The 22,301-nt window shown below is 38.1% G+C and overlaps 2 protein-coding genes across 2 annotated transcripts; both read right to left on the reverse strand.

The window, feature by feature from the left end:
- Window positions 1–10,726: 10,726 nt before the first annotated feature.
- LOC306834229 (taste receptor type 1 member 1-like) lies at window positions 10,727–12,619 on the reverse strand (the record flags this gene model as incomplete). Its single annotated transcript, XM_079360065.1, has 4 exons — window positions 10,727–11,063; window positions 11,169–11,894; window positions 12,016–12,331; window positions 12,546–12,619. The coding sequence occupies 4 exons, from the start codon at window positions 12,617–12,619 to the stop codon at window positions 10,827–10,829; spliced, it is 1,353 nt and encodes a 450-aa protein (XP_079216191.1). The 3' UTR covers window positions 10,727–10,826.
- Window positions 12,620–14,569: 1,950 nt separating this feature from the next.
- LOC306834230 (taste receptor type 1 member 1-like) lies at window positions 14,570–21,351 on the reverse strand (the record flags this gene model as incomplete). The annotated part of the gene is made up of 10 exons (XM_079360066.1): window positions 14,570–14,719; window positions 15,088–15,099; window positions 17,667–17,891; window positions 18,216–18,412; window positions 18,564–18,684; window positions 19,176–19,382; window positions 19,534–20,259; window positions 20,398–20,713; window positions 20,914–21,022; window positions 21,345–21,351. 10 exons carry the CDS (start codon window positions 21,349–21,351, stop codon window positions 14,570–14,572), a joined length of 2,070 nt encoding a protein of 689 aa, XP_079216192.1.
- Between the last annotated feature and the right edge of the window lie 950 nt (window positions 21,352–22,301).

The following is a 22,301-nucleotide window of genomic DNA, read 5'->3' on the forward strand; positions in this document are numbered from 1 at the left end:
TAATGTTTTTCTTTTGATTTGCCATCCGTATCTGTACCGTCTAAATGCTTTATCTTTTTGCTTGGAGCATTTAGTTTATTAGACTGAATATCATAATTAAAAAATGTATGCATTTCTCCATTAATGATGATCTATTGACCTCACAGACTAAATCCAGTTTTCATGTCCAAGTTCTGATTTCAAATGGACGACAGACTCAGGCATGTCAGAGTTGTGAGAGGACACTAATGCGTAAAATGTTCCGGAAAAGTACGGAATATAAATGTGGTGCTATACTAAGACATTTAATTGGTATGAAATTTGTCCGCGCTGTTATGGTTGTAAGTGTGCTGTCTGGTGTCTATTGTCCTCTTTGGACGCCACATTATCTGCCCTTTCACGGCTGCTGTGAACAGGGGACCGTGGAGCGCTGATTTCAGCATGAAGTCCAGGCATCACAACAGTCGCCTGTGATGTTATTCTGTGCCACGGTGTAGAAATTTCACCGTTGATTATTCGGTGTAATGTCAATTAGTGTTTTCTCTCTGGGGTCAAAGTGGGAAAAGAGGTCTTTTAAAATTGAAGCAAGAGCTGGCGTTATTTTAGAATGAGATTCTTTAAAGGTATAATTCTGTAGATTAATTATTCTGCTGGTAAAAATGAAGTTAATTTACATAATTAGAATTAATTATTATTGACGTATTCTACTTAATTTATTTTTGAATAGTTTTCTGCCACTGAAATTATAAAAATAAACGTTTGACATGTTGCACTCTGTTACTGATGATGAAGTTTTGGCGGAGTGATTTTGTTTTTGAAACAGTGAAGTGATTAAGTGGGCATTAAGTGTGTCAGGCTACACGTACACCGCAGAAGTTACCCCTCTATACTCTTCCTTTACATACATACCAATGGTAATTATGTAGGCTAAGGCCCTATATCCATTTTAGTTTAAGGTAAGTAATAGTAATGAGTTATAAGCGTTACATGACGTGAATGTGTTTATAGTATGCAGTGATGGAATGCGCTTTAAAACAGTTTCCCTCCATTTCATCAATCCATAAGAAAAGCGCACCGAGAAACTTGTGTCCTTAGTGGATATAATAATGAAAGTGCCATTAAATGACAAGTTAAGTGTATGTTTATGAAAGGGTTTGGGCTCTCCCTCTACTTTCACTTTTTCAGCCCCAGGTCATTCATTAACCCTATCGGACCTTTGTTATGGATGCCGGCCGGTGGGGACCTGACAATGCTGCTGTAATAATTGGACTATTGGGGAACTTGTTAACAACAATTAGTGAAGCAATTATGCAATTACTGCAATAAACTATTTTCTTCCTTGAGGAAAACTGAGACATTTGCAAGCCAATGTTTAGGCGTGCACCGAAACAGTAGGCCTATAATAGAGGGCAATCCAATGGTGGTCCACATTTCCCATTAAGGCAATCCTGCCCAGAAAAGGTCATGTGAATCCAACTATGTTTATGGTGACATAAAAAATAGTAAACTATGTTCCGCAAAATTAACTAAATATGCAAACTAAACTGTGATAATGTTTTAATAATGGTACACGCGTGAAAAAGAATTCCATGACTTTATGCATTAGAATTAGGCAAGACATGCATCATTTGCGCACACATATAAGAAAGTCTAAATAATAATAATAATAGTAATAATAATAATAATAATAATAATAATAATAATGTAGTGTTGCTGTCTATTTTAACGTAATTAGGCTTTTTAATTCGCTTTTCACATCAGTTTTCCCCCCAACGGGCAGTTAGCATATACAAAGTCAGACCACAAATGTGGCGCACCGTGAGCGGAGCAAATCGATTCACCGCCTTCCATTGACATGGATTCGAGGCAGCGCTAGTGTGACCAAAAGCTCTTTCAGAGAGACAAGGTCACAGTAAAAGTAGCATTTACATGGACAGGTGTACTGGAAAAATATAAGGAAATACAGAATGGATTTTCTGAAAGCCACGCGACAGACCTGTTGCAGAAGCTCTGATCAAATAGATCAAATAGAAATAGCATCATGAATTTCTATAGACTGGTCATTGGGTTATTTAAAGACTTCTTACTTTGGTTTCGAAACACAATGGACGCTGTCTGCCTGTGTGTGCCGGGGTGACCGCATGAAAAGGCCAGAGGTGCACATTAACATCGCTTAAGGTTTTCTCAAGAGCCGAATGAACTGGCTGGAAAGTAACTTTATAACTCGATGGAGGATGAAGCCTTTGTCATGATCTGAACGGAGAGACACAAGTGCCTAACAAAAGGGGAGCGCCATTGTTAAACACTAAAGCGCATGGGTATTGATGCGCCTTGAATTACAAAACATCTGCCATTTACTCTGAACCACTTGAGCAAGATTTGAATGAGAATAACCAAACACCCTCTGGTGCACTGTATTTAGTCGTGCGTAAAACAACAGTTAGCCTATCACGAATATGACCAACGAGGAAATAAAGCGTTGATGTGATTCTAAAAGAAGAATTGAGGAATACTGTTTCTGCCGTTCATCTGTGGAGCCATGCCATCATCGTTTATCTAAATTAAGTTGTAAAGTTAAAGTTTCCCTCTTTGAAACGTGATCCTCTCAAACCGTATTCCACCTCACCGCCTTTAACTTTCCGTTTGACATATTTATGTCTGTGGAGTGGAGATTGATTCCTTTTAGTTAAATCCACTTTTATGCACAACGTCAGGCTTCGTAAATTAAACCAGATAGTTTTAAACAAAAGCACGATGACTAAAATGAACTGACACTTGTTGTAATTGCAGAAGGGGTCCGATTGTTTAGTCAAACCTGCATTAATTTGGTCGCTATTGCCTTGGTAAATCGTTACCCTTACATTCTTAAAAATGGGATAAAAGGGCTTTTTGGCGTTGATGCAAATAATTGTGTTTTACTCTAAACATAATAACTGATACGTAATTGTTGTCATTCAACCAATGAGGGCTGATTGAAGTTACGGAAAATGATTAAATTGATCTACCAACACCAACATCCCTGCAGGCGAGAGAAATGGTTCTAAGGAAGACCATTTCAAAAAAATAAAAAAAACAACAACAAAAAAACCCCCATATGGCCACCAAACGCAAATGGCCACCACCACTTAAAGTCTTATTGTTTTTTCTTGGCAGCAAAAAGAAGGACCAGTTGCAGGTCCAAGTTTTTTCCCAGGGTTTTCTCTTTATCTGACCCGAGTGGAAAATTGAAAGTTACAAGTGAAAAGACATGGGGCGTTCCTCCGATTTTCCTCGCTCCATATTTTGTTAAACAGAAATATGTGACCTCTCGGGGGCAACGTTGCCTCGATCGTCTTGAACAATGTAACAATTAATTTGTAATAAAACTAAACAAAATGCATTAGACGTTTAAACATTTTTACAAACATGTGTTGGGCTAAGGCTTAAAGACTTATTACAGCTTCGTTCTTTGAGAAATTATGAAGTTATAACATTTTGAATTATTTTTCAATAAGTAGCCTAAGTTTCGATTGTTTCAATAATTGAAAAACAAATGGAAATAAAACTGTAACGTGCAGATGAAAATTTAAACTTGTGCGGGACAACGTGTGGGGTGACTGTCTTCGAAATTGGTATGAAATTGTCAATTTGTTGATGTCAGCATTCACCTCTCCAAACGTGCCATATGCCATGCTAAGTGGCACTATTTACCAATTCGTTCCTACTTTCACGGTCCATCCTCCCCTTCTCCTTGCCAGGAAAATGAATAGCCACAACAAAATGGCAATTTACCCTCTGGAACGGCCACATACCCCCTGCGGCAAAGCTCTTTCCGTTTCACTTTGTGGGGCACCCAAGCCTCACTGTGCGTCACGGCATGAAACTGACTTTCAAATGCAGACAGAAAAGGGTCGTCCGTCACCGTCAGTGGCCTACCTTCTTAGGTCAGCGTTTATGACGCATCTAATTATTTGAGCCTGTGGCCCAATGTCAGAACAAAGTGAACCTGTCTAAGCAGCCAAATCACCTCCCAGTCATCTCTTTATGAACAATCAAGGGAGATGTGTAAATCCCAAAGTATACTGAAATAGGTCACATGGAAATATGATAAGGTTCAACCAATAACATTAGCATTTCTCAAGATGCAATATGGGGTCGTAAATGTAGTTAATTTTAATTCAAAATTAAAACAAAAATAGACTGAGCCGTAATTTGTTCAAAAGTGTAGATAACCGATCAACATAGATTCATTCAGCAGGGGCATCATGCTTGAACAATTCTGGGGGACACAGAGAGAGCAGGGGTAATGGGTTGCAGTCAGGACAAAATTTGATCATTGTTGATTGAATTTTCTGTTTACTATATCATATAGTCTGAAAGTCTCAGAAAAGAAAACCAATTTCATCATGTAAAACACAACACTCTAAATTACATTTTCTAAAGTCTTTGCAGTTTTATTTTTTCAAATCACTTCCTGAATATCAGTTTTAACACTGTGCCTACACAAAAGTATAGTACAAACTACTAATGTTTTATGATTTAAGATAGTACCATCATCATGATCATCAGGCTCTACCTGTCTGATACACAATCCTTCTCTGATCTCAAATGCACATAATCTGAAGAGGTAACAAAGCTTTTTTTAAAGGTTGACTGGGACTGAAAATTAATAAGTGCATTTGAAAAATATCAACTATTTCCTTTTTCTGCAAGTTTATACCTCAGCTTCTCTACACCTGATGACATTACTTTTCCAATTTAAATTAAAGATACAGAAAAAGCATTTAGATTAAAATGTATTATGGGGGAAGTCACAAGCAATCCAGTAGATAAAAATAAGATAAATCCTGCTCTGTTCATCTGTTGTGACCCATTCTGCAAAATGAGAACTCTTACTGGTGATAAAGGCCTATTTTTTTGCTACCATTATATCCCAACATATATATCAACCTAATGATCAATTGGGTTACTTTATTGATAATAAAGTTATGAATGTAGGAAGTTAAGCCTACTACTTCCTTTCCCATCACTGAAAATACATTTCTCAAAAGTAAAATAGCCTACAACTGAATGTTATCTCAACCAAGGATACTTTTTTTTTTTTTTTTTTTTGCATAATAAGGTAGTATTTATCATGGCCTGAAAATGATCATAATGAAATATTTTATCAAATGTGATCAAGTAGTGTTAAACAAAAACAATTCTCATTCAGCTCCTCAATACTGTCATCAAATGTATTACATGTCATAACTAACGAGGGTAGGGGGTTAAAATACCTAAACAAAGGTTACAGTTTCTCGAGCAGGTTCAGAAATACGGGTGTTACGAGATGTCAACACGCTAATGTCACAATATATCTTAAAAAGGTGAAAACTGTCCTGTGATATCAGTACATAGATGCAGATCAGCAGCCACCTTTAAGTCTGATCATAAGTCTGATGTTGAACTGGAAATTACCCCACCACTTTAAATAGTTTTTGTGGCAGCTGGCGTAGAAACGCCTCAAACCTGAGCCATAAGTGGTTCGAATCCGTTTAATTAATTCTATTGTATGGTTTAGTATGGTATTGTATCATTATTTGAGGGGAGACAAAATGATATCTTCATATAATGGTTATGATAAAGTCATGAGGGACTACTACTAGTAGCTAGTATAATTTATCACCAATTAATGCTCTATTGAGGAGTTCTTTGCTGGTAATAAAACAGGGTGAAATATTTTTTCTTGGAAATATGTAAAACAATATTTCTCTACCACTTCGCAAAAGAAATCCTAATAAAATCATGCAGACTTTTGGAGATGTTGCGGAAACAAAGAGTAGCTGCCGTGCTGTAATATCATTTTGGAAGAAAATCTTTTCAACAAAACTTCTTCTAAACTTTAAATTGTTGTGATCTAGAGAAACTTAAGTGAAGAAAGAAGAATACACCTGATAAGAATATTATTAGTGGCATGTAGAAAGTCCTTAACCAGGAAATGACGAACAAAAGAAATACCCACTGGTATGATATGGTGTCTAACATCTTTGTGATGGAAAGAATAACTTTTAATGTAAGAACACAAAAGGAGGCATTTATTGAGAACTGGGAAAATATGGATTATATACAGGATGTTAGACTAGTGTCCCAGTATTCTCCTTGACTCCAGTTTGCATGAGGTGTGTATGTTTTTATTCCATTTCTGAGTATTTTTGTGTTGCATGCTGAATGCTTGCTGTGTTTTGTTTTCCCCTCCCCACTTCCACGTTGTCCTCTGCTCACATGCATTGGATCTACAATCAACACACCTGCCAGTAATCAACTTCACCTACAAGAACCCTGCACCAACATTCAGTCTCTGAGGGATTGTTGTGCCAGGTTTGTTTAGTTGCATGTCCAGCTTCTGTTTAGCCCTGTTAACAACCTTTAGGACTTTTTGTACCTGCCTGCCACTTTCTTCTCCCAGGACTTTGTTCTACTTATTCCAACTTACCGCCATTAAAAGCTTACAGCAACCTCCAGCTCACTGCCTCAACCCCAGCCCTGGACACCTTCTGGTAACTACTCAAAATGTGTGTTGTCGTATTTAAAGCTGTAACATAATAATTTAAGTCTCTCCAATGGTCTATTTGTAGTGCTCACACATGTCTTTAATTTGAAAGTCAGGATGAATACAAGAGTTTATATCACTTGGCTTTCACTTTGTTTAAATACTGACAGTAGAGAACGAAGCCTTTCAACATCAGTGTAAAGTGGTGCCATCATGTGGTGGAATTTTGGGTAACAGCAACCTCAAAGTAGGCTACTGTTGAATACTTAAAATACACTTTCCTTTTTTCTTTATTACATCTCTCACAATGGTATTACAGCTCAGTATATCTCAGTTATTTGAGTAGTGGAACAGAAGCATTATGTACATGATTATTTATTTCACCAATCATATACAAAAAAAAAACAAAAAAAACTATAACCTATAAAATGCACAAGAAATAATGTATACTCTTGAAACACGTTTAAATGAACACATCATTTGTTATTTTTTAACACACCTGTGTGTCTAAGAAACAGCAACTGCAGTCTGCAGCTTGCCTTGTAAACCCTCAGCCTGACCCTGACTGGGCTCCTTATCATCCGACCCTTTCACATAAAGCATGCAGTTGACTTAATGTGTTACATAAATGCATACCAATTCCTGCTTGTACCAAGGCCTGGGATACTTCTCATCATTAATCTGTTCTGATTGGCTGACAATTGGACAACTACTACTTCTAGTTGTCCATTCATTGTTCATAGTGTGTGTTGGCTCCATATCATAGCAACATGGATGAAGTCAAAGGGTCCTCTTTTCAATAATGCAACTGGATAACAAGTAAACTCAAAAAATGAAAATATGAATGACATCATTTTGGGAAATGAAACAGAAAAGAAAAGGAGCAAGCATTAGTATATAGTACATCAAACACTTAGTGCAGTCCTTGTTTACGTTTTGCCTCTTAAGACCACAGGGTGGCGACTGTTACAAACAAAAAGTCCAGATACTTCTTATAATTAATTTGTTTTTCATTTGGATTTTAATTTAGAACATTCTGGGATGGTAATTATTGATCAGATAGGATTCAATCTCTCAGTCTTCACCAGTAAAGGGAGTTATTGCTTGTTAATAACTTTAAATTACAAAACTCCTGAAAACCTGAATAACTGTTATTCCCTCAAAGGCAGGAAACCCTTGATTTAAATTAACATATTTATAAATGCTACTGGCTAATTGTTTTGGTGTAGTTCTGAATGAGACCTTGGAAGTACTGCTGTGTGTTTTTGTGGGGTTGAAACATGATAATGTAGCATTTAGGGAGGAAATACCACAACAGAAAGGAATAGAGACTAGAGAGTATTGCCAGGGCGTTAAGTGTTTGGAGGTACTTTCCTCTGTAAAGTACCTGTACAGTAGCAAAAATAATCCAGGTCAGGATTAACAAGAGTAGACAGAAGGTTATTGCTTTGGCCTCATTGTAATTTTTTGGGAGGTTTTTTCCCATGTAGGAGAAAATGAAGCACAGAAAGCACAAACATACAAGTAAAATTGCAGACCCGGAGAATGCTTCAAATTTAGTTTCACATGTAAGTATGATTTGTTCTTGGGACCAAACTGTTTCATTATAGGGCTTAGGGGTGGCAATGACAATGCATATAAGAAGTAAGAATGCCTGTGTAACAAATGCCAATGTAATTATGAGCCATTGTCCATGATACTTTATCCACCAACTGTAGAGCTTTGGGAACTTGGCGGCCATTTTGAAAATGCAAACAATTTGAAAGGAGCGCACAACGAAACATGCCAAACAAACAGTGTAGAATAAGATGAATGGCAACGACCTTATAATACAGGAGGAAATTGTTGGCTTACCAAAGTAAAAGAACACACTTAGACTACACAGACTGAGGCAGCCTAAAATGAGGAAGCACATTGTTCCCCCAGCAGATCTGACTACAGGAGTGTTGTAGTTGATGGCAAAGAGAACAAACATGGCAAGTGATAGAACCACCAAGGCAGAGGATCCAGCCACGATCAGTATAGCTCCAATGTCTGTGAATGGGATGTACTCCACCGTCCTCAGATTGCATGATGTACTTCCTTCTTTAGACCATTCTGTGTCTTTACAGTTGATGCACTTGTAGGGATTCCCTATGTCATGTGGAAGACAATGAATGTTTAGTCAAGGTTTAATTTTAAGAAGTGTTTTTTTTGGTAAATACAGATCATGCAGCTATGGAAACACAAAGAATTCATAGTCTTAGCGTTTTATATTGCTTTGTTTATGATGAGTTTAAAGTTAATGTCAAACCATTTTTTTAAAGTTAGATTAAAACAGATTAAACTGTAACCTCAGACAAAGAATACCTTTGTATGTGTCTATCGGTATTGACTAATCCCACAACAAATCAGCAGAAGTAAGTCAAAGACACATTAACATGTGGCTGCATGGGGATTGAACCAACAAACCTCAATCACAAACAGGGCAGTGTAGGGGGACTGGGTGTAAGTGCAGCCATTTTGCATGTGAGTTTTATGTTTTAGTTCAAGCCTTTTCAATTAGTTGGATTTAATTCAGTATTTTGTAGTGGTGATTGTTATTCAGAATTTGCACAGATTTTCTTTTAGTTCGATATACATCTTTAAATGCACTGGTCATTGGGTGTTTCAGCTCTTTCATCATCATACATCCTCACCCAGGTGACCCAGTAGGATTGATCAGTCCTGACTTGTGTCTTAGTAGCATGTACCCCGGGATCGCCCCTCTTGATCCACAGCCATCTAGAGGCCTTCTCGGCTGCCTCTGTGGTGGTTTTGATGGCCTTTTCTCTGGCATGCACCTTGCTTGCTTTGCAGAGAGACCACACTGCGAAGCCTCTACAGCCCACCTTTATTGGCACACACCAGGCATGCCACCCCCGTCTGTGGCACTCCTCCTCTAAGTTGGTGTACTTGGCATGCTTCCTCTTGTTGGCCTCTTCCATGCGCTCCTCCCAGGGGACTGTCAGATCCAAAAGGACCACCTGCTTTATTGAATCTGAGAACAGAACTATGTCTGGTCTTAGGGTGGTCTCCACAATGTGCTGTGGGAATCTGAGCTGCTTCCCTCGGTCGGCCTTAATCTGCCAGTCAGATGCGGTTCCAAGGAGCCCCACTGCCCCCCTTGGCTGGGGCTGAGGCTTCTCTCCTGCCCGGATGACAGCAAATGCCTGCCTTGCTGGTCGGAGAGTCTTCGTCTAGGTGATGCTGGTGAAGATGGATCTCCCAGGGCTTTTGGGCAACAGCTTAAGATGTGCTCTAATGTAGACGGTGGTCTATCTCCTCTTTTCTTTTAAATGTTACTTTGTTGTGCATAACTCAACCGTAACCTGCAACCCAGTGCTGTCTGGGTTGCAGGTTACGCCTAACCTGCAACCCAGTATTGCCTAAATATTGCCTAATGAAGGCAATATTTTTTTCTGGTTCATGTATTAAAGGTACAATTCCAAAACCATCTTGCCTTAATAATGGTCCCACATTTCTGTTGGCAAATTCTTCATTATACATAATGGAACTACAACATGTAGTAGCAGTCTCCTAGAAGCCAGGAGACTCTCCAATCTCCTGGCTACATCTGTTTTCTATATTTGGGTCTGCATGGTTGCTCTTACCTCCTGACATATGCACTGATAAGCTCCATAAACTAAAATGATAACATATGTGTAGTAGTTTTCTTCCTCATGTGTACATGCTTTACCTGTGCTGTTGATATAAGTTCCATTTGGACAGATTTCACAGGTGAAGCAGCATTGATGGATTCCATGCTGCTCTTTCACAAATCCTTCAGAACATTCTTGGGAACACAATGAAGTAGGCACCTATACAAAACATATACTTAGCTACACATCAGATATCAGTGATACGTCTTATGGAGAATTTTTTTGTTAATTAAGCCATCAGGTTAGTCTTCATTTATGAATTGAATGCTCTTCAACCCATGAAATGAGCAACCACAGTCAAATTGTTTTTGACCCTGGTAGCAGAGGCGGTGCTTATCAACAGGCCACTGAGGGCTCACAGACATTAAACAGAAGTAGTGGCCCAAAATGGGAATTTACTTTTTGGCAACAACAGGAAACTTTACTCAGTGGTGAACCATCTGACAGCACTTACTCCTCACTCTTGTTGCCTTGCTAACATTGCATGCATTACTGAGAAAACCAAAGTTTGTCAATAAAAGTCAACAAAAAAAACAGAATTTGAATCTTTTTTTTTTTTTTTACATAATACAGAAAAACATCATTTATGAAGAGGCAAAACCAAACAAACTATTTTACAATATATAATCAAACTCCTATCAGACTACCATGTGGTTTCACTAATATAAAAAGGGAAACACACGACTCACTTCTCCATTTGTATACCACTGAATTTTGCTGTTGTTGATGGAGAAATCCACAGCTGGATGAAAATGATAAAAACCAATCTCCTCTGCATCACCATGATGGTTCCAGAAAACTATGGAGTAAGATCCAAATTTTGGATCACCGTGCTCATCAAATTCAATACTTTGGTTTAAGAGTGTAAAGTTTGACTTCTTCAGCTCTGCCAGGACCTGATGTGGGTAAACAACATTTCATCACAAGCATAGACCCCAAGAAGCCATATTTAATTACTGAGAGTTATTTTTGTGTATTTTTTTTACGATTTGTATACTTACCATATGTGGTAGCACTGTAATATTTCCATTACATCGGTTAGAGTCACACTGCAGGGCATTATGCAAGGCATGAGCGATGGCATACACAGCAGAATACACAGCAAAAGAGTAAGTTGGGTCCACAGAAAGGATTTCTTCTGCGCTGAGGCCACTGCAGTCGCAAAGCTGATTACAAAAGCTGTGTTTCTGTTGGTTTTCACAATAAGTCTTGCTTTTAGTAGAAAACACAAAATCAATGAAACCAGGTATTGTTACTACTGGTTGAGACACTCCAAGTACAGTTCCAATATTTTTGATGCCGTTTTCTTTTGGGAGCCTCTTGTTTAAGGACCAAGCATCTCCTGCTATCCACACCTTTTGTGTGATGTTCAGTTGTATTGCTGACATGAGGAGAGCTTCAGCAGTCGTTTTTGGAGCAAATACAATAACAGCATGTATCCCCTGTAACTCTATCTGTTTGAACATTTGAGAATAACTTGTAGTGTCATCGAGACTTTTCACATATGCTAGACAGATTGTAGTGTCCTTAATCCTTTTTGAGAACAGATCCCGTCCATCATGGCCATACTCATTGTCACTATGAAGGAAAGCAACCCAGCGCCAGTTGAAGTGCAGCACAATATTAAACATCACTTCTATGACATCTTTATTGGGGTGCACTGTTCGTAGGAATGATGGGAATTTTTCTTTTTTTGAAAAGTCAGAGGTAGTGGATCCATAATTGACCTGTGAAAGGTCAATACACACACATTAGGTATTTCAATCATTTTAAAAATAAAAGATAATTAAAAGAAAATAAAACGAAAACACAATATTTTACTGTATGATTTGTCTGTTTTTAACCTACCATGGGAATAAGATCCACCATGAATAATGGGGATATAGACAGGGCCTGAGTGCTGGTTAAAGGACCGACCACTGCTATCACTTTGGACACCTCAGAAGTAGTTGTGTGTTGCTTTTGTTCCTCAGCCCATGGTCGGATCAGTCCATTGATTGAGATGAGGTTGAAAATTCCTGGAAAGCTCTGAGTATCTGAGCAGTGATCAAACATCTCATAACCAAGAGATACATTTGGCAGTAAGTTTGTTGAGTTATTGATTTCCTCTACAGAAAACCTCATCAACTGAAACCTCCGATAATTTGGAAGAAGGATGGGGTAACTGAGAACATAGAGGACAACAGGGGATACGGTCATGGGGAAATCTTCATTTCCCATTGAATTTGCTTATTCCACTCAGCATTGTTTGTATACGTACTGAGGCCCTTTTAACATTTAAAACAATACAAAAACAAGTAAAACTGATTGTTAATGCAAATATGCATATCTTTTCTTTTGTAACATTCTGAGTTAACAAGATTTATGATAAGACTTACCTTGAACATTTGATTGTTTCTGGTCTGTCATGATGAGGGTCATCGACAGGATGAAGCTCAAAAAGTCCACCCATCAAATACTTTCCATCCAGATGAAACTCTGAAGCTGGCAAAATGCATTGAGCTAAAGCATGAAGAAAAGTTCCCAGGAGAGACAAAGACACAAGAAAATGTTTCATTGTTGGAGCTATTGCTAAAATATCTGAAGTGGACAACAATTGGATTTACCCTTGCTTTTATTAACTGATTAGACAAAGGTGTTGGTTAAACCCTTAATTTCCATGAATTTGGGAGTACATTAGGTGTCATAAATGGAAACTATTAATGCTTGTGGAGAACACCCACACCAGTATGCAAAAAACATCCTAACTGCTGCTATGGATTACCACAGAGGATTCAACAATTGAGCAAGCATGTGTTGTATGTTTGTATCATGAATTAATCTGGAAAAAGAACAAATAAATGACGTGCTAAAGTTAAAATGCTATATTCCACCAATTTCTTAAACTCACTCATGGATATCAAGATCATTTTTTATATTCAGTGTTAACTCTACTAATCAATTTGAAAATCTACTACTGCCACATGTTCCTTTCAAATATTCATCAAGTTAAACTATCAACATATTATCTTTGTTCAAGCCCCAAAGTATTGCCACTGCAAGAAACATGCTTGGCACAATTTTTTTCTTGATACAATATTTACATTTGTCTTGATAGATTGTTTTACATTTGTCTAGATAGATTGTTTTTAAGGCTATTAACCAACAACTATGGCTGAAACAGAAAATAATGTGACATTGAAGTGCATCTGAAAGAAAGTTATAGTCTCAGAAATGTACAAAGGAATGAAACATAGGATATAGAGCCACAAGCAAATACACACAAATGAATGAATTCAAGCCTATATCATTTGTAATGCAATAAGGCCATCTCCTCTCCTAAATGATCCCTGCACAATTTAAATTTGGACCACACTGGTAATTCAAACTAGGAACATTTGCAACAACTCATGAGTTTGACTATCACCAGAATTTGAATTTAGGCAACCTTTGAGTGGGAGGGTTGAACTTCCTGTTCCGTTTGGTAATAAAGATATGACAGTGACAATGAGACACAATGACATTAAAAATAAAAAGGTAGAGATTTAACTATGACCCCAAATTAGAACATCCTAACTAAAACACCACATTAAAACAACTAACAATAGCAAGTTCATACATTTGTCTTATTGGAATATTATCAATTCGTGTTTTACTGATGTACAGTATTTACAAAAGTCAATATTGATGGTGTATTTCATTTAAAAAGGTTGAGTGATCATAATGACAGAGCACTTCACAATCATTTCTTGCAGTGATTGTTATTAAATGTTTGAACTTTGACCTGAAGTCCGTATGCTGTGCCTGTTTATACTCATGGATTCTTATGAAAGTTTTACTTCATACTGTAGATTTAGTACTCTTTTTTTTTGTCTGCGACAATCATTGTTCTATTGCTTATCAATATTGAGAGGCTTGGCAAGGTCGGGTTTAGATATACTGTATATCAGAAACAATCCCAACAGGAACAGGATCAGAAACCTGCCAAAAAGAAACAGGATTAGAAATGGGCAAGGCAAAGCAAAAAAACAAACAATTTAAGGAACAGGCAAGACATTAAGGGAATCATGACATCAAGGGAATGACCCCTGACTCTGGACACCACATGTGGTCAGTTGGGAACCCTGACTCTTGATCTAAGGGCAGTTGCTGATCTGCCGGAACTGGTTCCAGGGTTTATCTGCAGAGGCTGGTTGCCAGCTTCTCTTTGCAGGAACAGGGAGCTGGTGGCATAAAGATGGGAACTGGAAGCAAACATCACTAAAATGAAAGAGAAGTTGGCTGGGTCACCATCTGGAAAACAAAGGAGGAGCTTGGTAGTGGACACTCTGCAGAACTTAAGGATAGAGACACTGTGAAGTTGGATATTTGAGGCTCTGAATCTCCACACCAGTGAGAGTTAAGTTTCCTTCTTGAGGGCTTCTCAGAAGATGACTCCAGGGCAGAATCTCATGAGAGTAAAAATTAGGATATCTCCCTTGTGAGCAGGAACGGGCAGGTGGCTAGTAGGACCGAGATGTGCTGGCTTGGGGGCAGGCTGGTTGCTTGAAGACTTGGGGTAGCTAGTTGTGTGCTACCAGGCCAGTAAACAAATGGGTTGAGAGAAGGCTTGGTACTAGGTAGCGAGGTGCTAGCAGGCCATGAAGGCTGAGGTGAGGCTGGAACTGACAACTTTGTAGTGTGAGCATACATGAAAAGAAGTAGATTCAGAATTGTCCAAACATGCTAAATATGGTCCTCTCGGCAGAACTTTTTGTAAATCTTAATTTGTCAGCTTGGCTCCTCTCTTCATCTGTGTCTCCAAGACATTGCCATAGAAATTGGTTCATTTTTTGCTACTATACATGCATTAATTAACTAATTGGTCTTAATGAGGTTGTTATCTTAATTGATGTGAGCTTTAAAATGCCTCAGAAGACTTATAGAATCCCAATGTGTTACCTTTACAGGACCCTACAGAGAACCCAAAGAAGGCTTTATGCTACAAAATCATAGGCATTTAAAAACCCAAAAACTTTAACAGCATGTCTTTACAGCATGCCACTTGAGCCAGATTCAGTGACAAAATCTGGTTGATCCCATAGTTTTTTTCAATAGAATGTCAAGGAGAAAAGCAGAGTACTCATCTGTCTCCCTCACTCCTCCCCTCTCATGATCAGCTCACAGACATCAGTGATTGAGGGATCTGATTTGTCAGCAGCATAGTTTAATACTACTGTAATTTATGTCTTATCCTGAACGTAACCTAAGTGAGATAGATCATATAAAAATCATACCTTGTAGTATACACCCCAAGGAAAGAACATTGGAGATGTTTTTGCATGTATGAAATCTAACAGACTCTCTCAGCAGAATCAGTGTGTCAGTCATTGTATATAAGATCAATGAAGGAAAGATGGCCATACATCCTTGAGAAGTTGTCTGACATTTACTTGTGTGAAAGCTGAATCCCTGTACTTCACTTGTTGCACCTTTAAGCCTAGTTTATGCTTCTGCGTCGTGTCAAGGGTGTGCCTATGTGGTAGACCCGGCGGCGTCTTTGAGCATTCGTAGTTTTGCGTCAAGGGAACACGTTGCTCTGCAATTCACTGCCAAGCTGCTAGGGGGGTGTGGCTATGTCTTTGTGTGGTTTCAGTGGGCTCATATCCAAATCCTTGTTTTCATATTTTCTGACCTCTTCGATTAGTTGCTCTTCAGCTTGATCCATTCTGTAGCTCCCGCTCCTGAAAAAACGTTAAAAATGGCAGTGTTGTTGTGACTGGAAAGTAAATGCCGTAAATGATGTTCTGAGCAGACCATTCATAGTCCGCCGACGCGATGTGGAAGCATAAACTAGGCTTTAGTCCCATCGAGAGAACCTCTGTCTTGTTGATGGCCAAAGTAATATGATGTGCTTGAAAGCACCATCTTTACGTAAACAGGCAGGGGCCAATCCAGACTTTTTCCACAGACGGCCCAAATGGGGCTTTGCTAATGTAGGGCTGGAATGAGGTTTGTGTATACACAAAGGAGCATTATTTATTTACCCTCACTCTACCCACAAATAACTTAACTACCTTACCGACCACACCACTCCTGCATTGTAAAATGCAAAATCTAGAATAGAATTTAAAATCCTTCTTCTCACTTACAAAGCTCTAAATGGTCAGGCACCAAGCTATATTAAGGAGTTAATTGTGCCGTAATACCCATCGGGAACATTGCACTCCTAGAATGCAGGCCTGCTCGTGGTACCTACAGTCTCTAAATGTACTATGGGAGGTAGAGCCTTCAGTTATCAGACGCTGCTCCTCTGGAATTGTCTACCAGTCGGGTCCGGGAGGCAGACACACTATGTACTTTCAAGAATAGACTTAAAACTATTCTTTTCGATAAATCTTATAGTTAGGGCTGGCGTAGGTATAGACCAGCTCATAGTTATGCTGCTATGGGCCTAGACTACTGGGGGAACTGGCACCTTGAACTCTTATCTCTCTCTCCCTCTTTCTCTCTCTCCCAGCTTTCATATCATATTACTGCATGTCACTATCTTCACATTCCAGTTACTAACCAATCCTTTCTCTGGGAGCTCCTGAGCTCTCTTTGGTTCCTCGGGACTGTGAATGAATAAATATAGTGATGCTAAAATGAATCTATGATGATCACATGCTTTGTTTAAAAATATCATCCATTGAAGTCTCAAAAAAGGATACACACAAAGCATACATCAGAGCTCTATAAAATGTATTTATTTTTCCAAGTTTGAGTTTAATATCTTGAGTTTTTAACAGAAAATAGGAGTGTTCAAAAATTCTAAACATTTTAAAGGAAGTCATTACATACTGTAATAGCCAGCCAAGCATGGGGGGCAGTGTTGTGAATGGCCAAATAACCATTTCAACAGACAGGATAGAGTAATATTACCGGATTTTGTGCAAAAGAGACTCACATAGCATCAACTGCCCTGTTGTAGACGCACCATCTGCTATACGATGGATTTATTGATTAATTTCTTTGCAAGTCTGAGACATCTTTTCATTGGGGATCCCCCTACTTGTATGTAAGAAAAGCTGAGCTGCCTTGGGACCCACCCAAAAACTAAAAGCGATGCAGTGCTGTCAAAAACTAACATCAGTATGAATAATTTGTATTGATCCGATGTTATCTTAATAGGCCACACACTTGCTATTACATTTAATAAGCTAGTTTTCTAAATACTGTGCACTAATGAGAAATGTCCTTACTGGTGTCTAAAATCAGATGAATTCAAAACAGAAAAAGAATAAGTCTAATTGATACCTACTTCTCAACTTGAACGGGAAAAATAACCCTTTCAAAGATGTATTTACTGAAGGCAGCTACTGGCTAATTGTTTTGGTGTAATTCTGAATGAGACCTTGGAAGTACTGCTGTGTGTTTTTGTGGGGCTGAAAAATTATAATGTAACATTTAGGGAGGAAATACCACAACAAGAAGCAGTAAAGACTGGCAAGTATTACCAGGGCATTTATTGTTTGGATGTACTTTCCTCTGTAAAGTACCTGTATGGTGGCAAAGATAATCCAGGTAAGGATTAACATTAGTAAGCAGAAGGTTATTGCTTTGGCCTCATTGTAATTTTTTGGGAGGTCTTTTCCCATGTAGGAGAAAATGAAGCAAAGAGACCCCAAAAATACAAGTAAAATTGCAGAACCAGAGAATGCTTCGTATTTAGTGTCACATGTAAGTATGATATTTTCTCGGGACCAAACTGTTTCATTATAGGGCTTAGGGGTGGCAGAGGCATAGCATATAAGAAGTAAGACTGCCTGCGTAACAAATGCCACTGTGATTATCAGCCACTGTCCATTATACTTTATCCACCAACTATAGAGCTTTGGGAACTTGGCGGCCATTTTGAAAATGCAAACAATTTGAAAGGAGCGCACAACGAAACATGCCAAACAAACAGTGTAGAATAAGATGAATGGCAACAACCTTATAATACAGGAGGAAATTGTTGGCTTACCAAAGTAAAAGAACACACTTAGACTACACAGACTGAGGCAGCCTAAAATGAGGAAGCACATTGTTCCCCCAGCAGATCTGACTACAGGAGTGTTGTAGTTGATGGCAAAGAGAACAAACATGGCAAGTGAGAGAACCACCAAGGCAGAGGATCCAGCCATGATCAGTATAGCTCCAATGTCTGTGAATGGGATGTACTCCACCGTCCTCAGATTGCATGATGTACTTCCTTCTTTAGACCATTCTGTGTCTTTACAGTTGATGCACTTGTAGGGATTCCCTATACACAGCAGTAAATGTGTCATTTCAAATAAAGTTTACTTTAAAAATGGACTGACTGCTATATCAAACTGACATATGAGGTGACCAATAATGACCACACCTTACTACACCTTTAAATTAAATGTAACATGAATGTGTACACACTTTACCTGTGCTGTTGATATAAGTTCCATTTGGACAGATTTTGCAAGTAAAGCAGCATTTGTGGATTCCCTTCTGCTCTTTCTCAAATCCCTCTGAACATTCTTGGGAACACAATGAAGTAGGCACCTGTACAAAACAGTTATTTAGTGACACACATAGAGTAGACTGTATAAATCATGGATGTTATAATAATGACATAACCTATTGGGTACAGAAGGGGACTTTTGAAGCCAATCAATGGCTGCCATGAATTAAATCCTGTTTAAAAAACAAAATTGGATCAACAACAGACAGAGGTAGACTTGAAGCAGCTTTAGCCTCTTGTCAAACAGATAACATGTTTCCACCAATCAATCAATTCAGTCACACCCAAATGTTTCCTTCTTTAAATGAAAACAAAACAAAAAAATGTGACCCTCGCATACTTTGTGCTGATAAAGAAATTAGCTATTTAGACCAATTTAGCTTTTTGAACCAAGCTGTTTTGTTGCTGTATGAGGACGAATTCAAGAATGGGTGTGTAGTCACATATGCAAACAGCCTAAAGTGGACGGCCGTCCACTCATGGACAAGCTACCATATGGTTTCACTATTAAAAAAGGAATTACACGACTCACTTCTCCATTTGTATACCACTGAATCTTGCTGTTGTTGATAAAGAAACCTAAAGCTGAGTGAGAATGATAAAAACCAATCTCCTCTGTATCACCATGATGGTTCCAGAAAACTATGGAGGAAGTTACATATTTGAGGTCACCATACTCATCAAACTCAATACTTTGGTTTAAGAGTGTAAAGTTTGACTTCTTCAGCTCTGCCAGAACCTGATGTGGGTAAACAAAGTACAAACAGGAATTACTGTTTTTGGTGTTCAAATATTACATTAAAGATACATATTTCATCACAAACATTCAGACACTCCAAAAAGCTACTAAAGTACTCTGAGATTTTTTTTTTTATGGTATGTGTACTTACCATATGTGGTAGTACTGTAATATTTCCATTACATCGGTTAGAGTCACACTGCAGGACATTATGCAAGGCATGAGCGATGGCATACACAGCAGAATACACAGCAAAAGAGTAAGTTGGGTCCACAGAAAGGATTTCTTCTGCGCTGAGGCCACTGCAGTCGCAAAGCTGATTACAAAAGCTGTGTTTCTGTTGGTTTTCACAATAAGTCTTGCTTTTAGTAGAAAACACAAAATCAATGAAACCAGGTATTGTTACTACTGGTTGAGACACTCCAAGTACAGTTCCAATATTTTTGATGCCGTTTTCTTTTGGGAGCCTCTTGTTTAAGGACCAAGCATCTCCTGCTATCCACACCTTTTGTGTGATGTTCAGTTGTATTGCTGACATGAGGAGAGCTTCAGCAGTTGTTTTTGGAGCAAATACAATAACAGCATGTATCCCCTGTAACTCTATCTGTTTGAACATTTGAGAATAACTTGTACTGTCATCCAGACTTTTTGCATATGGCAGACAGATTGTAGTGTCCTTAATCCTTTTTGAGAACAGATCCCGTCCATCATGGCCATACTCATTGTCACTATGAAGGAAAGCAACCCAGCGCCAGTTGAAGTGCAGCACAATATTAAAAATCACTTCTATGACATCTTTGTTGGCATGCACTGTTCGTAGGAAAGATGGGAATTTTGCTTTTTTGGAAAAGAAAGAAGCAGCAGATGCGTAATTAACCTGTCAAAAGTTAAAATGAAAAATCAACATTTTCAGTAATATTAAAAAAGAGTTGGAAAGTAAAAGATTTTCCAAATGAGATGAATAAAAGGCACAACATTGTATTTTATAATATATATATATATATATTAAACTTACCATAGGAATAAGATCTGCCATGAATAATGGGGATACAGTCAGAGACTGAGTGCTTGTAAAAGGACCGATCACTGCCATCACTTTGGACACCTCAGAATTAGTTGAGTGTTGCTTTTGTGGCTCAGCCCATGGTCGGATCAATCCATTGACTGAAATTAGGTTGAAAATTTCTGGAAAGTTCTTTGTTTCTGAGCAGTGATCAAACACCTCATAACCCAGAGATACATTTGGTAGTAGGTTTGTTAAGTTATTGATTTCCTCGACAGAGAATCTCATCAACTGAAACCCCCGATAATTTTGCAGACGGAACTGTTGACTGAGGACAAGAGAGACAACAGAAGATTAAAATACACTTCATGGCTAAATGTAGCTTTGGAAACTTAATCTTTCAATGTATTTGCTCAGTGCTGCATGAATACTTACCAATAAAGAGTGCATGCTTATTTTGAATTGGTTGTTTTAGTTTTATTGCTTTTATATGCATTTTGAGTCAACAAGATTTATTAAGAGACTAACCTTGAGCACTCGATTGTTTCTGGTCTGTCATGATGAACAGGTTTGCTGACATAATGAATCTCAAAAAGTCCACCAATCAAATAATCTCCATCACGCTGAAACTCTGTGCCTGGGACAGTGCATTGATCCAAAGCATGAAGAAAAGTTCTCAAAAGACAAAAAAAGGCAAGACAATTTTTCATTGTTCAAGCTTTTGTTAAGAAATCTGTTCTGAACTACACTGGGATTTGCCTTTGCTTTTATTCACTTGTTAGACAAAGGTGTTGGTTGAACGCTTAATTTCCATGAATTTGGGAGTACATTAGGTGTCAAACAAAAAGCAGAAGGTAAGCGAAATATATTAATGCTTTGGGAGAGCACACAAATCAGTATGCAAAAATCATCCTAACTGCTTTTACAGATGACCACAGAGGGTTCAACAATTGACATACAATGCATGTTTAATGCTTCTATCAGGAAATAATCTGGGATGAAGAAGTTCCTTTCACTTTAGCTTCTAACAATATGTAATTGAGAGTAACAAAAAGAACTTTTGCCAGCTTAACACGTGTCATTTCTTATTCTTAAAGCTTTGCCATAGCCAGGATGATGTTTAGCAAAAAAAAAAATCCTGATAAAATCATTTTTATTTCTGTTAATCATGAAGTTTTGCCGGGGTTGTTTTAACATTAGATGGCCTTTTAAAAAAAAAAGTTATACTATGAAAATAATCTGGAAAAAAAAGCTTGTAAAATCATACATGATCGAGTAATATGCAGAATATACACAATTTAATCATACTCAGTGCTGTATCATAGCTATAAAGCTGATTCCTCTGATAAATGATTGATGCGTAATTTAAATTTGGACCACACCGGTAAACGTTGCTTTTGAAAATGACAAATGGGCAGGACTCTCACCAGAATTTGAATTCAGACAACTGGCTGGTGGGGGGTGGAGGAATTCTTGTTCCCTCCTGTTCAGTAGGGTCAATCTAAAATATTATTATTATTGTAAGAAAAGCTTTGGAGCTTGGACTCTTCTGGGGGATATTGTCATTCAAGGGTGTCCTTAATAGAAGCACATTATGTAGGTGTGCAGCAGGAGGTTTATAACTTCTGCTAAAGCCAATAAAAGGATTAAGCTAATGATCAATGGCGAAAGCGTGTGTGTGTTTGTGTGTGTGTGTGTGTGTGTGTGTGTGTGTGTGTGTGTGTGTGTGTGTGTATATGTGTGTGTGTGTATATGTGTGTGCCTGTGTGTGAAATAATACACTGGCAAACAATTCTACTTTATTCAACTTTTTTTACTGGCTGTGTAGTAATTAGAGATACAAGTTAACTTATTATCATCCAAGTGTCTACTTCACAAAGATAGTTGGATAATGTCAAACAAACTACTTTTTTTTT

This window comes from Symphodus melops (genome assembly GCF_947650265.1).
Source record: "Symphodus melops genome assembly, chromosome: 13".
Taxonomy (NCBI): domain Eukaryota; kingdom Metazoa; phylum Chordata; class Actinopteri; order Labriformes; family Labridae; genus Symphodus; species Symphodus melops.